The 14,504-nt window shown below is 46.8% G+C and overlaps 1 protein-coding gene across 1 annotated transcript in view; it reads left to right on the top strand.

Moving 5' to 3' along the window:
• The window catches only part of DPPA2 (developmental pluripotency associated 2), a 105,749-nt gene extending 97,308 nt beyond the window's left edge, over nt 1-8,441 (top strand). Inside the window, exon 6 of the mRNA XM_060685943.2 lies at nt 8,307-8,441. Coding sequence (XP_060541926.1) covers nt 8,307-8,349 — 43 coding nt within the window. The 3' untranslated portion in view covers nt 8,350-8,441. The remainder of the gene's footprint in view (nt 1-8,306) is intronic.
• Nucleotides 8,442-14,504: the final 6,063 nt, after the last annotated feature.

Genomic DNA, 14,504 nt, shown 5'->3' with positions numbered 1-14,504 from the left:
ATGCCAATTCAATTGATCAAATGCTTTCTCCGCATCCAAAAATATAAGCACTGCAGGGACTTGGTTATTCTTCCCCAAATACTCCAATATATTAACAATTTGCCTTACATTACTTTTCATTTGTCTCCCTTTTATAAATCCAGATTGATCATTATGAATCATCTGTTGCATAACTAACATTAACCTGTTTGGTAATATTTTAGCAAAAATCTTATAATCTGTGTTAAGAAGTGATATACAGTTGCAAGAAAAAGTATGTGAACCCCTTGGGATTATGTGGAGTTTTGCATGAATTGGTCATAAAATGTGCTCTGAACTTCATCTGTCACAACAGTAGAAAAACACAGTCTGCTTAAAATAATACTACACAAACATGTTGCCATGGTTTAATTGAACATAACATGTAAATATTCACAGTGCAGGGAGGAAAAAGTATGTGAGTCCCTAGCCTAATGACTTCTCCAAGAGCTAATTGGTGCCAGGAGTGAGCCAACCTTGACTCCAATCAGTGATGATATTGGATGTGTTGCTGACAGCTGTCCTGCCCTTTAAAAACACACACCTGTTTTGGGCTTACTGGTTTCAAGAAGCACTGTCTGATGTGAACCATGCCTCGCAGAAAAGAAGACCTACGATCAAGAATTGTTGACTTGCATGAAGCTCGAAAGGGTTACAAAAGTATCTCCAAAAGCCTTGATGTTCATGTGTCCACCGTATGTAAGGATTGCCTCTCCTTCCAACTTAAGAAAGTACGAACTCTTGAAACGTAGTTGTTCAAAAGGATTCTTTTATTAAGCAGAAGTGAAAACCATCCAGCTAAAGCACAATCTGAATGCCCTTAGGCAAAGCAGTAGGATTAAAGTGGTAAAGACCCCTCCCTTTAGGTCAGAATGCAGATTTCAGCCAATACACAAGTGTGAAGATGTTTTCTTTACTATTTCCTTTGAGAACCCGAACAAACATGCATTCCCACCACTTCCCTTTAAAGTGAGACAACCCACATGGCTATCATATAAATTCCTGCAGGTAAAGGGAATCTCAGGCTTCCTTGGCACCAGGATATAGGTTGTAAAATATCTGATGACACAAGCCATGCTAGTAAATCGAATCCAAGTCCCCCCTTCCTTCACTTGAATGGCAGTATCACTTTTAGGGATGTGACATGCTACCCTCCTTAGAAAACAAAAGGGTCCACCTGTAAAAAACAAAAAAAACAAACAAATATACATAAGATTTCAAGATTTCATGATAGTAGATCAACAAGGTTTGTTAGGGTATTGGGAGTGAAATTTTCTCAGTAAGATTGGAGCCCTAACGTGGTGTTTAGCGACCCCATTCATTGTGTGCTGATGGTAAATGTTTCCAAGCAACTAAGTATTGGACTTTCCCTCTGTGGATCCTAGAATCAAGGATTTCCTTGATTTCAAAGTGTTGTTCACCTTCAATCATGATGAGAACAGGTGGTGTAGATGCAGGTGGTCTGAGGGATGAGATTACTTCTCGTTTGAGTAAACTGATATGGAATACTGAGTGGATCTGCCTGAGTGTCTTTGGAAGAAGTAGTTCAACTGCTACTGGATTGATGATTCTAGTGATGGGGAAAGGTCCAATGAACTTTGGCCCTAGTTTCTTTGATGGTTGTAATGATTTCAAGAATTTTGTAGATAAGTATACTCTGTCTCCAATATGAAAAGGTTTGGGTTTCATCCTTTTCTTGTCAGCTTGAATCTTAAAAGCTTCTCTAGCTTCCTGTAAGGCTAATTTAACCACTGGCCACGTGTTTTGCAAATTATTCATCCACTCCTTAAGTGAGGGGATGGTGGGTTCTTCTGTGGGTAGTTCAGGCATGGGGCTGAAATCCTGGCCTGTTGCTACTCTAAAAGGGGTAAAACGAGTGCTTGAATGTACAGCATTATTAAACGCAACTTCATCAAAAGGCAAAAGTTCGGTCCAGTTATCCTGTTGAAAATTAATGAAACATCTTAAATATTGTTCTAGTACCGAGTTCAAAATTTCAGAATTACCATTAGTACACGGATGAAAAGATGTGCTCAACCCCTGGCCAGTACCAAGTAAGCCCAAAAACGCCCTCCAAAAGGTGGAGGTGAATTGAGCCCCTCTGTCGAAGATGATCCTTGTGGAGCACCATGAAGTCGATAAATGTGTATTAGGAATAGTTTGGCTAAACTTTTAGCAGTTGGGATCTTTTGGCAGGGTATAAAATGTGCCTGTTTTGAAAATAGGTCTGTCACAACCCAAATAACAGTATTTCCCTCACTGTTTGGCAATTCCACAATGAAATCCATAGTGATCTCTCTCCAAGGCGCTGCAGGTTCAGCTACCTTCTGCAATAGACCTGGGGATTTCCCCTGGCGTCTTTTAGCTGCTGCACAAATGGGGCAGCTAGCTACATAGCTTTCTATGTCCTTTTTTAGTGATGGCCACCAAAATTGTCTTTTAATCAGGTGTAAAGTTTTCACAAACCCAAAATGTCCAGCTAATTTGGAGTCATGGCACCGTACCATTAAGCATAGTCTTTGGCTTGCAGGGACATACAACTTCCCCTCCACCCAAGCCAAGTCTTCTTTCATCAGACAGCTGGATTTGTTGTTCAAAAACCATTCATCAGTGGCCAATGCTTGTTTAAAATTTTGGGTGATGTCATTGTCTGTCACTGTTTCTTGTTTTTCCTGGGATCTGGTGACTACTTTAGCGGCTAGTTGACTGTTTTGTACTATAGGTTTGATTACGTCTGACCTTGCACGAATGTATTGCGGTTTTCTGGATAGCGCATCCGCCAGAAAGTTTTTCCCCCCCGGGAGGTATTTTAGAGTAAAATCAAACCGTTTAAAGTACTGAGCCCATCGTACTTGTTTTGGGGAGAGTTTCCTTGGGGTCTTTAGGGCTTCTAGATTTTTATGATCAGTCCAGACTTCAAAAGGGGTCTTACTGCCTTCTAGGAAGTGCCGCCAGGTTAACAATGCCCAACGAACTGCATATGCCTCTTTCTCTCAAATAGTCCACCTTTGCTCAGTCTCATTCAACTTTTTGGATGTGTAAGCGCAGGGTTGTAGTTGGTCTTGCTCATTCTTCTGAAGCAGGACCGCTCCTATTGCCACATTGCTGGCATCTGCTTGTATGACAAATGGTTTCTCCGTGTCCGGGTGTTGTAGAATTGGTTCTGCTGAGAACAGCCGTTTAAGTTTTTCAAATGCTGCCTGGCATTCCATAGTCCAGTTCAATGGTTGCTTTGGTTTAGGGTTGTCCTCCCCCTTTGTTTTTAAGAGCTTGGTGATGGGGAGGGCAATCTGAGTGAACGCAGGGATAAACTGGTGGTAAAAGTTGGCAAACCCCAGGAAGCTCTGTAACTGTTTACGTGTGCGTGGAGGGTCCCAATCAAGTACAGCCTGCACTTTTAGAGGATCCATCTCAACCCCCTGGTGTGAAATGCGGTATCCCAAATAGTCAATCTTCTCTCGATGGAATTCACATTTGGAAAGTTTGGCAGCGCGGAGTTTGTTTAAAACTGCCCTGACTAGTTTTACATGTTCTGCTTTGGTCTCGGTATAGATTAAAATGTCGTCCAAATAGACCAGAACCCCCTTATATAAATGCTGATGCAGCACTTCATTTATTAACTGCATAAACACTGCAGGGGCTCCTTGTAACCCAAAGGGGAGCACCTTGAATTGGTAGCAGCCGAGGGGGGTGTTAAATGCCGTTTTCCACTCATCCCCTTCCTTAATTCTGACACGGTAATAAGTCTCCCTTAAGTCCAGCTTTGAAAAATTTTTCCCTTTAGTGAGGTGTGCTAACATATCTTTCATAAGGAGGAGAGGATACACGTTCTGCACACTGATAGTATTAAGGTTTCGATAGTCAACACATAAGCGTTTTGAACCATCTTTTTTCTCTCTAAACAACACTGGGGCTGCAATTTTTGGTTGGGCGGGCTCGATGAAACCCCTTGCTAGGTTTTTCTCAATGAATGTTCTCAGCTCTTCCAACTCCCTCGGTGACATGCTGTACATCTTGGGTTTAGGGAGTTTCGCGCCGGGTAAGATTTCTATTGCACAGTCAGTGGCACGGTGGGGGGGGGGGAGCTCATCTGAGGCTTTTTCGCTAAAAACCTCAGCTAAATCCTTGTATTCTATGGGTATGCCCTCAGTTGGTGTGGCATGACCAGGCATGGCTGTTTCTCTGCCCCCTCAAGTCCTTTATGTGGATACTCAGCAAAAGTCACCTTCCTCTGAAATTTTATGATGCCTTGTTTCCAATTGATTTGTGGGTTCCATCTTTTTAGCCACGCAAAGCCCAGAACCAACGGCCATTCCATGCCAGGTGCCACTATAAAGGTAAGCCTTTCCTCGTGGCTTCCAATGCCTATATGTAGAGGCACGGTGGCCAGAGAAGCTGGCTCCCCTCCTGCTATTGACCCATCTAGTTGGCAGAAAGCAATGGGGGTTTTCAGCTTTCTTACGTTAATCCCTGACTTCCCTACTAAGGTTGGGCTGATCAAACAACGGGTGCACCCCGAATCCACTAGGGTGGGGATACTTATCTCCCTGTCCTGGTTTGGGATAAATAGTCTTAAGGGGAGGGTAAGCGGTTTAATTGGCTTGCTTACCAGTGGCTCATCATCTGGATCGCTTCCGAACGAGTGTGATTCCTCCTGTTCAGATGCCAGGGTTTCTTCCCCAAAGAGGGGAGGGGATGGGACTTCTACGGTCTCCCTGCTCCTCAGGGCAGTCTCCTTCCCACGCCGGCCCGGTTTTCCAGGACCCTCCCCCGGTGGGTGGTTCCGGGCGGGTGTTTGCGAATGACACTCTGCAGCTCGGTGCCCTTCTTTTCCACACTTGAAACAGGCTGAAGATCTCAGGGAGAATGCGGTTTGTGGTTTGTGGGGCTCTTGCTTCCATTGGGGTGAGGATTTCTTCCATGCTCGCCCCGCTCGATACTGGTTTCTGGCCATATTGATCTCAGCTTCTTCGGCGGTGACATACCATTCATGTAGGTTATTCGGTGCCCCTCGGGCCATGCAGGCATTGTATAGGTCATCACTCAGTCCGTCCTTGAAACAGCTCACCAAAATATCTTCCGGCCAGTGCACACGACACGCGAGGTCCCGGAATTCTTCAGTATACTCTGCTACTGGCCGTCGCCCCTGCCTCACCACCTTAATGCGGTCACGTGCTTTGTGATCTGCCAGTGGGTCCTCGAACTGACGTCGCAGGGCCATCATGAAATGGTCGAAATTCCGCAGTTCTGGTGCGTTGGCATTATGTAGGGTCACCATCCATCTGGCTGCGGCACCCTCTAGGGCTAGGGTCACAACTCGCACTCGGGAGCCTTGGGTTTGGAAATCACGCTCATACTCTTGCATGTAGGTGAGCACATGTGCCACAAAGAATCCTAATTGTTGCGGATTCCCATCAAACTTCACCCCAAGAGGGGGAGTTTCTCTTTCCAGCTGAGGAGCCCGGGGTTGGTTGGGAATGGGCACTGGTGTGCATGCTGCCTGGGGGGGAGGGTTTGCTGGGTCTTCTCCCGCAGCTGCTGCACCATCTGCTCGATAGGCGGCCTCCAGGAGGGGGGTGCCTCCCCTGGCATCATCCATGACTGCTGCCCTTTCAGTGCTCTTTGGTTGTTGTCCTGGCTCCCTTCGGATGTTAAGATTTTCCAAAGTCTCCATCACCAATTGGGTTATGTGCCTCTTCAGATAGTCCTCCCTCAGGGGTGCTTCGATCAGCCCCCCCTGGTCAGTAAGGGCTTCTAATTCCAGTTTCCACCCCGGTTTTCGGTTGCCATGGTTGAGGGTGACTCCTCTGGTTCTCTCATCCCAGCCATCTTTCTTCCCAATGCCAATTGACCAGCGGGGCTTTTCAGGATTCTCCAGGGTTACCCCATCCTCTCCGATGGGTTGCACGAGACAGGCATCCGACTGGGTGGCGGTTGCTGTCTCTCCCCAGCAATCGGTTTCTCCCAGCTCTCTGCTTTGTTCAGACATGGTTTGCAAGGTCCCCTCAGTAGAGCAAAGATTGCTTCTCTGGGTTGACCGTTTTGCAGATTGTGCTTTCTGTAAGGATCGCCTCTCCTTCCAACTTAAGAAAGTACAAACTCTTGAAACGTAGTTGTTCAAAAGGATTCTTTTATTAAGCAGAAGTGAAAACCATCCAGCTAAAGCACAATCTGAATGCCCTTAGGCAAAGCAGTAGGATTAAAGTAGTAGAGACCCCTCCCTTTAGGTCAGAATGCAGATTTCAGCCAATACACAAGTGTGAAGATGTTTACTATTTCCTTTGAGAACCCGAACAAACATGCATTCCCACCACTTCCCTTTAAAGTGAGATAACCCACATGGCTATCATATAAATTCCTGCAGGTAAAGGGAATCTCAGGCTTCCTTGGCGCCAGGATATAGGCTTCAAGGTTTTGGTTACTATCTTTAGAGCGCTCCATGGCTTAGGACCAGGGTACCTACGAGACCGCCTCCTGCCACCAATAGCCTCTCACCGACCAGTTCGCTCCCATAGAGAGGGACTCCTCAGGGTGCCGTTGGCCAAACAATGTCGACTGACGGCCCCCAGGGGGAGAGCCTTTTCTGTGGGGGCACCTACCATCTGGAACGGGCTTCCCCCGGAGTTACAAAACATCCAAGACTTACGCATATTCCGCCGTGCCCTGAAAACATTTCTATTCCAACAAGCTGGTCTGGCCTAACTCTCCCTTTTAAATTGGCTTTTAAACTGGCTTTTAAATCGGGTTTTAGACCTCTTTAGATAAATTTGGATGTTTTAATCTTTAAGCCTAAATTACTTAATCTGTTTTTTAATAGTTTTTAACTTCTATATGTATTTGTATTTATTATGGCTGTTCACCGCCCTGAGTCCTTCGGGAGTAGGGCAGTATACAAATATGAAAAATAAATAAATAAATAAAATATAGGTTGTAAAATATCTGATGACACAGGCCATGCTAGTAAATTGAATCCAAGTCCCCGCTTCCTTCACTTGAATGGCAGTATCACTTTTAGGGATCTGACAGGTAAGACAGACTGTCTATAAATGGAGAAAGTTTAGCACTGTTGCTACTCTCCCTAGACATGGTTGTTCTGTAAAAATGATTGCAAGAGCACAGCGCAGAATGCTTCATGAGGTAAAGAAGAATCCTAGAGTGTCAGCTAAAGACCTACAGAAATCTCTGGCACATGCTAACATTTTTGTTGACACATCTACAATAAGGAAAACATTAAACAAGAATGGAGTACATGGGAGGATACCACGGAGGAAGCCATTGCTGTCCAAAAAAAATATATTGCAGCATGTTTGAAGTTTGCAAAAGAGCACCTGGATGTTCCACAGCACTACTGGCAAAATATACTGTGGACAGATGAAACCAAAATTGAGTTGTTTGGGAAGAACACACAACACTATGTGTGGAGAAAAAAAGGCACACTGTAAAACATGGCGGAGGGAGCATCATGGTTTGGGGCTGCTTTGCTGCCTCAGGGCCTAGACGGATTGTTGTCATTGATGGGAAAATGAATTCCAGAGTTTATCAAGACATTTTGCAGGAAAACGTACAACCATCTGTCCGCCAACTGAAGCTCCGCAGAGGATGGGTGATGCAACAGGACAATGACCCAAAGCATACAAGTATTCAACAAAAAAATGGCTTCAACAGCACAGAATACGCCTTCTGGAGTGGCCCAGTCAGAGTCCTGACCTCAACCCAATTGAAATGCTGTGGCATGACCTTAAGAGAGCGATTCACACCAGACATCCCAAGAATATTGCTACACTGAAACAGTTTTGTGAAGAGGAGTGGTCCAAAATTACTCCAGATCGTTGTGCAGGTCTGATCTGCAACTACAGGAAACGTTTGGTTGAAGTTATTGCTGCCAAAGGAGGGTCAACCAGTTATTAAATCCAAAGGTTCACATTCTTTTTCCTCCCTGCACTGTGAATGTTTACATGTTATGTTCAACTAAACCATGGCAACATCTAATGTTTGTGTAGTATTATTTTAAGTAGACTGTGTTTTTCTATTGTTGTGACTTAGATGAAGTTCAGAGCACATTTTATGACCAATTCATGCAAAACTCCACGTAATCCCAAGGGGTTCACATACTTTTTCTTGTAACTGTAGGCCTGTAGTTTTTTGGCTGACTATGGTCTTGGTCCTCCTTCGGAATCAAAGAAATAAAAGCTGTTCTCCAAGATGGGGGTACATCTCCTCCAAATTGTATTTTATTAAATAATTCCTTAAGTGGTTCCACCATTTCTAACTGCAATTTTTTATAATAGATGGCTGTCAATCCATCTTTCCCGGAGCCTTACCAACTTTTAACTGCTTAATTACCGAGAGAATTTCCTCAGAAGTTATGGGTTGATTCAATCTTTCCCTTTGCTCTTCTGTAACTAAAGGAATATTCTCCTTCTGTAAGTATCTTATCTATATCTATACCTTGGATTCTATCACTAGCATACAACCTCGTATAAAATTCTAGAAATGCTTTTTTAATCATATTTTGTTGATACACTTCTTTACCTTTATAATCTATTTTCTCTATAATACGTAACTTTTGTTTTTTCCTTAACATATATGCTAACCATCTACCTGGATTGTTTGCATTGCAAAAAGTATTATGTTTAGCATATTGCAAATTAATTGCAACCTGATCTGCCATCAACATATTAAACTGCCCTCACAATAAAACAATTGCTTCTTTTATTTTCTTATCTGCTGGATTCAATATTAATGCCTGCTCTTTCTTTTTTATTTCCTCTTCTAACTCCATCCGTTTTTTTCCCTGTCTGCGTCTATATATATTATTAAAATGTATTAAAATACCTCTCATATATGCTTAACAGCCAAATCGATAAGTCCAATAAATCCAATTAATTCCACTCCTCCGTAAGTATTATGGTTTGTTAAAAGTCAATACTGTGTTCTTTAGTCTTGAAATCTTAGTTCTTTTAAGATAAAATCCATTAATTTTAAACGGGGTTGTCAACGTTGACAAACATTTTCCTCTTAACTTTCACTTTCCACACCCCTTTAGAGTTCCGGCGCCATTTCCTTTCCTCTTTGTTTTACAAAATAGCCTCAGAAGGAAGAAGTATAGATACAGAGTTAAAGTTCAGTACTTGCAATTCCTGTAACTCCTGTCTTTGCTCTGCCTGTTTTTGAATTCACTGTTAATTGTTGATTGCAGGGGTGGTCGCGGCGTCTTGTTCTGCTTAAAAGCAGAAGAGTCCCGGATCCGGAGCTCTGTTCGGCTTCTAGGGAGCTCTCACCCTCCAAGCTCCAGAATTATTCCTGGGGCTTTTGGGGAGCTCTACCTTCGCCCGGCTCCTCGCCTCCCCCTCTTCTCCCGAGGGGAAAATTTCCAAACCTCTAGACAGCAGATTTACGCTGTCTTGGCAGTTTTACGAGATCACAGGGCTGACGATCCCAAAGGAACGTCTTCCAATGCCTCGACTGCCAACAATTTCTGAAGGCAAGCTCTTCCACTGGTTAATTGTCCTCACGGTTAGGAAGTTTCTCTTTAATTCCAGGTTGTTTCCCTCTTTGGTTAGTTTCCAACCATTGGTTTTTGTCCTACCTATCTGGTGCTTTGTAAAATAATTTGACCCCCTCTTCTTTGTGGCAGCCCCTCAAACACTGGAATACTTATGTTTATGTTTATGTTTATTGGACTTCTATACCGCCCTTCTCCCGAAGGACTCGGGGCGGTGTACAGCCATTTCAAAAAAAATTTTAAAAAATAAAATTGAATATATAAAAAATTTGGCCCACAAATTAAAAACTGACATACACCCATTATAATACACCCATATTAAGCCAGCCCGGCTTGTTGGAACAGAAGGGTCTTCAGGGCACGGCGAAAGGTATGCAGGTCGGGGATGATACAAACCTCTAGGGGCAGCTCATTCCAGAGGGCTGGTGCCCCCACAGAGAAGGCTCTCCCCCTGGATGTTACCAGTCAGCATTGTTTGGCCGATGGTACCCTGAGGAGCCCCTCTCTGTGGGAGCATATTGGCCGGTGGAAGGCTATCGGTGGCAGAAGGCGATCTCGTATGTACCCCGGTCCTAAGCCATGGAGCACTTTAAAGGTGGTGACCAACACCTTGAATTGTACCCGGAAAACCACTGGGAGCCAGTGCAGCTCACACAGGAGAGGTGTTACGTGGGTGCGCTGAGTCGCCCCCATAATCACCCGCACGGCCGCATTCTGGACCAGTTGGAGCCTCCGAGCGCTCTTCAAGGGGAGCCCCATGTAGAAAGCGTTACAGTAGTCCAGATGGGACGTGACGAGGGCATGAGTGACCATGTGCAGGGCATCCTGGGCCAGAAAGGGACACAACTGGTGTATCAGGCAAACCTGATAAAAAGCTCCCCTGGCCATGGCCGTCATATAGTCTTCCAAAGACAGCCATGCATCCAGGAGAACACCCAAGTTGCGAGCCCGCTCTGAGGGGGCCAAAATCTTGCCCCCAACAGTCAGCGATGGAACCAGCTGACTATACTGGGACGCCAGAAACCACAGCCACTCGGTCTTGGAAGGGTTGAGTCTAAGCCTGCTCCTCCCCATCCAGATCCGCACGGCCTCCAGGCACCAGGACATCACATCAAGGGCATCATTGGGAGGGTCCAGGGTGGAGATGTATAGCTGAGTATCGTCAGCGTACTGGTGGTACTTCACCCTGAAACCACGGATGATCTCGCCCAGCGGCTTCACATAAATGTTGAACAGAAGGGGCGAGAGGACTGACCCTTGCGGCACCCCACAAACAAGGCGCCTCGAGGTCGACCTCTGCCCCTCTGCCAACACAAACTGCTTATGGTCGGAGAGGAAGGAGGAGAACCACCGCAACACGGTGCCCCCCATTCCCAATCCCTCCAATTGTCGCAGCATGATACCATGGTTGATGGTATCAAAAGCCGCTGAGAGGTCTAATAGGACCAGGACAGAGGAACAACCCCTGTCCCGAGCCCTCCAGAGATCATCAACCAATGCGACCAATGCCGTTTCCGTGCTGTATCCCATCCTGAAGCCCGACTGGAATGGATCTAGATAATTGGTTTCATCCAGGTACTGGGGAAGTTGTTGTGCCACCACACTCTCAACAATCTTCGCCACAAAGCGAAGGTTGGACACTGGACAATAGTTTGCTAATATAGCCAGGTCAAGGGAAGGCTTCTTGAGGAGAGGCTTCACCACCGCCTCTTTCAGAGAGGGGGGGAAGAAACCCTCACTCAAAGAAGCATTAATAATCCTCTGGAGCCAGCCTCGTGTAATCTCCCGGGAGGCCAGCACCAATCAGGAGGGACACGGATCCAATAAACATGTGGCAGTGCTTAGCCTACCCAGAATCCTGTCCACGTCCTCAGGAGTCACAAGGTCAAACCCCTCCCAGATAACATTCTCAAGACCCACCTCTGTCATCCCATCCAAATCTACCCAATCAGAGTCCAAGCCTTCCCGAATCTGAGTGACTTTGTCATGCAGGAATTGCACAAAATCCTCAGCCCTGCCCTGCAAGGGGTCTTCCCTCGCTCCCAGGTGAAGAAGGGAGTGGGTCACCCTAAACAGGGCTGCTGGGTGGTTCTCTGCAGACCCGATAAGAGTGGAAAAATAGTTAGATTTTGCCGCTTTTATCGCCACTAGATAGATCTTAATATGAGACCTCACTAGTATTCGGTCAGATTCGGAGTGACTGGTCCTCCAATCACTCTCCGGGCATCTTTTCCTGCGCTTCATCTCTCTCAGCTCCTCAGAAAACCAGGCAGCCAATTGAGATCAGCACCGGGTCAGAGGCCGCAAAGGCACAATGCGGTCCAGAGTTCCAGCGGCCGCCCTATCCCAGGCGGCCACCAGTTCTTCAGTCGAGTCATGAGCCAGAGCCTCAGGGAATGGCCCAAGCTCCGTCAGGAACCTATCCGGGTCCATCAGATGCCTGGGATGGAACCATCTAGTCGGTTCCGTCTCCCTGCGGCGGGGGTAGCGGTTCAGAAGTCCATGCGAAGGAGAGAGTGATCAGACCATGACAAGGGTTTGATGACTAAATCTCCTATTTCCAGATCACTCTGCCACTGACCAGAGACAAAAATCAAATCCAGAGCGTGTCCCCCCATGTGAGTAGGGCCTTGAACTAACTGGGTCAGGTCCAAGACCGTCATGGAAGCCAAGAACTCCCGAGCTGCCATAGACGTTTCACCAACAGATGGGAGGTTGAAATCCCCCATAACCATAAGGCTGGGGGTATCAACCGCCACCCCGGCTATCATGTCAGGCAGCTTGGGCAAGGCTGCTGCCACGCAGCAGGGAGCCAAGTACATAATCAGCAGGCTCATCTACACCCCACAACCCCACTTCACAAGGAGGGACTCACATCCGGCTATCTGAGGTACAGTGGTCTCCCTCAGACATAGACTTTCTTTAATAATAACCACCCCCCCCTACCCTGGGCCCTTGGCTGATGGAATGCCCGGAAACCTGGTGGGCACATTTCAACAAGGGGCACTCCCTCTTCCGGCCCCAGCCAGGTCTCCGTAATACCCACCACATCCAGTCCCCCCTCCTGAATAAGGTCATAAATGAGGGGGGCCTTATTTATCACGGATCTGGCATTGCACAACATCAGCCGATGGCTCAGGCCCTGAGGATCTGTGCTACCTGGGGAACGTGAAAAGCATTGGGGACCGGAGTGTGCAATTGCTCGAAGATAGCGAGTGTGCACTCCCATAACATGATATGTCCCCCTGCTTCCACGATACCTGCCCCTCCCATGACAGTACAAATCATGCAGCCCTCATTAGATCGAGCTCTAGCCCCCTCCCTGGTGTCCAACCCTGCACTCCTTATGCCGCTGCCCCCCACTGGACCCAGCCTCAACCCTCGTGGGTTCTCCCCCAATCCCACTCTGGTCGTCCCTGAACCCCTTAAATTTTTTGTTAACAATACATTTAAAAAACCCCTCAATCTCCTCTTTGACGCATGCCATCTCTCGGGGTTCCAAAACCCATCATCAAGATAGGCCCTCGATAGCATGGAGGGCCAAATCTGCGAGAGTGGGGAATCTTGCAGTACAAGAAGCTTGGCCCTTGAATACATCCAAAGTTCTGGGATGATGGTAAAATATGGCCAGGGAGTCCACTATGATAGTCCAAAACATCCAGGAGAAGAAAGAAGCAAGCTTAGACATAACCGGAGGAGTCTCCACTGCCCTCTCACAACAGTGGGCGGGAGTCATAGCGCTCCAACCAACCGGTTACCCCAACGGCCTGCAGTGGCCCAGACAGCTCCAGAGTCTTAATTTAATGATGGAGGATCTCCCACCATAGTAATGATCCTCATCAGCTGCTAACGCCCAACTCCCAGCAGCCCCACCAACCAACCGTTGTCCTGGCGGTGGCGGCGGCACCATCGCAGGCATCACCGACTGTCACTCTCGTCGCTGTCAGCAACCGTCATTGAATGTTCTCACCTCGTCGACACCCCCTACCTCCACCCAGGCATCTAGGGCTCCGACGGGAAAGTGCTGCCTATGTCATCACCACCGCCATCGCCGCCGCCACCACTCCAGTTGCAAATGCCAGCAGGCCGTCCAGCCAGGGAACAAGCCGATGAGCTAGTTCGCCACCGCCGCTGCTGCCCATAAGCTGCTGATGCCGCCCTTCCCGTGGCGACCACGGACCAACAGTTCTTCCCTGAGTGGGTGTTCCGGAGAACGTTAGAGAGTGAAAAAGCTCTCTAACAACTGGCATTACGCTCAGCTTGCTGGGCAGAGGGCCATAGGTAGTCAAAATGGCCCCCGGAACCCCACAAAGGCCAAATATTGCCCCATCTCTCCACAGATATTTAGAGCAGGGCCTCCATCTTGGGCATGCATAGGAGGGAGAGACTTCTATCATGTCACCCCTAATTCTTCTTTTCGTTAGACAAGCCAAACCCCAATCCTGCAGCCATTCTTCAGGCCTCTGATCATCTGAATTGCTCTTCTTTGAATCTTTTCCAAGGTCTCAACATCATTTTTGTGGTATGGTGACCAAAATTGGTCCCGGTGTTCCAGTTGCGGTCTTATTAGGGTTTTATAAAGTGGTACTAGTACTTCACGTGATCTTGATTCTATGCCTCTGTTTATACAACCCAGGTTATATAAACCTCCTGAGTGGACTTGCCTCTCCACTCAAGAAAGTAGAACTTTTAAAGCACAAACTTTTATTGAAAGGAAAGTGATAGCAAGACAAAGAAAGCACGATTTGAAGATTCCCACACAATTCCATTAAGTTAAAGCAGTTAGAAACCCCTCCCCTCAGTCTGGTGTTGAATAGGCCAATCCACAGGCGCGAAGTTGTTTTGAGAATCGCAGGCTGAGTAGGTGATAAGAAGTTGTTCTCAAGCGTCATTTGCTGGAGGCTCTGGAGCTGAGACAAAACAGATGGCCCTCTCCCTTTACATTCCCAAGGAGATAAATCAAAGTACAGAACAGATAGGC

Source organism: Pantherophis guttatus, chromosome 4, assembly GCF_059756535.1.
Source record: "Pantherophis guttatus breed Tessera chromosome 4, ASM5975653v1, whole genome shotgun sequence".
Lineage (NCBI taxonomy): Eukaryota > Metazoa > Chordata > Lepidosauria > Squamata > Colubridae > Pantherophis > Pantherophis guttatus.
The sequence above is the reverse complement of the archived record's forward strand: the minus strand, read 5'-3'. Positions and strand labels throughout refer to the sequence as shown.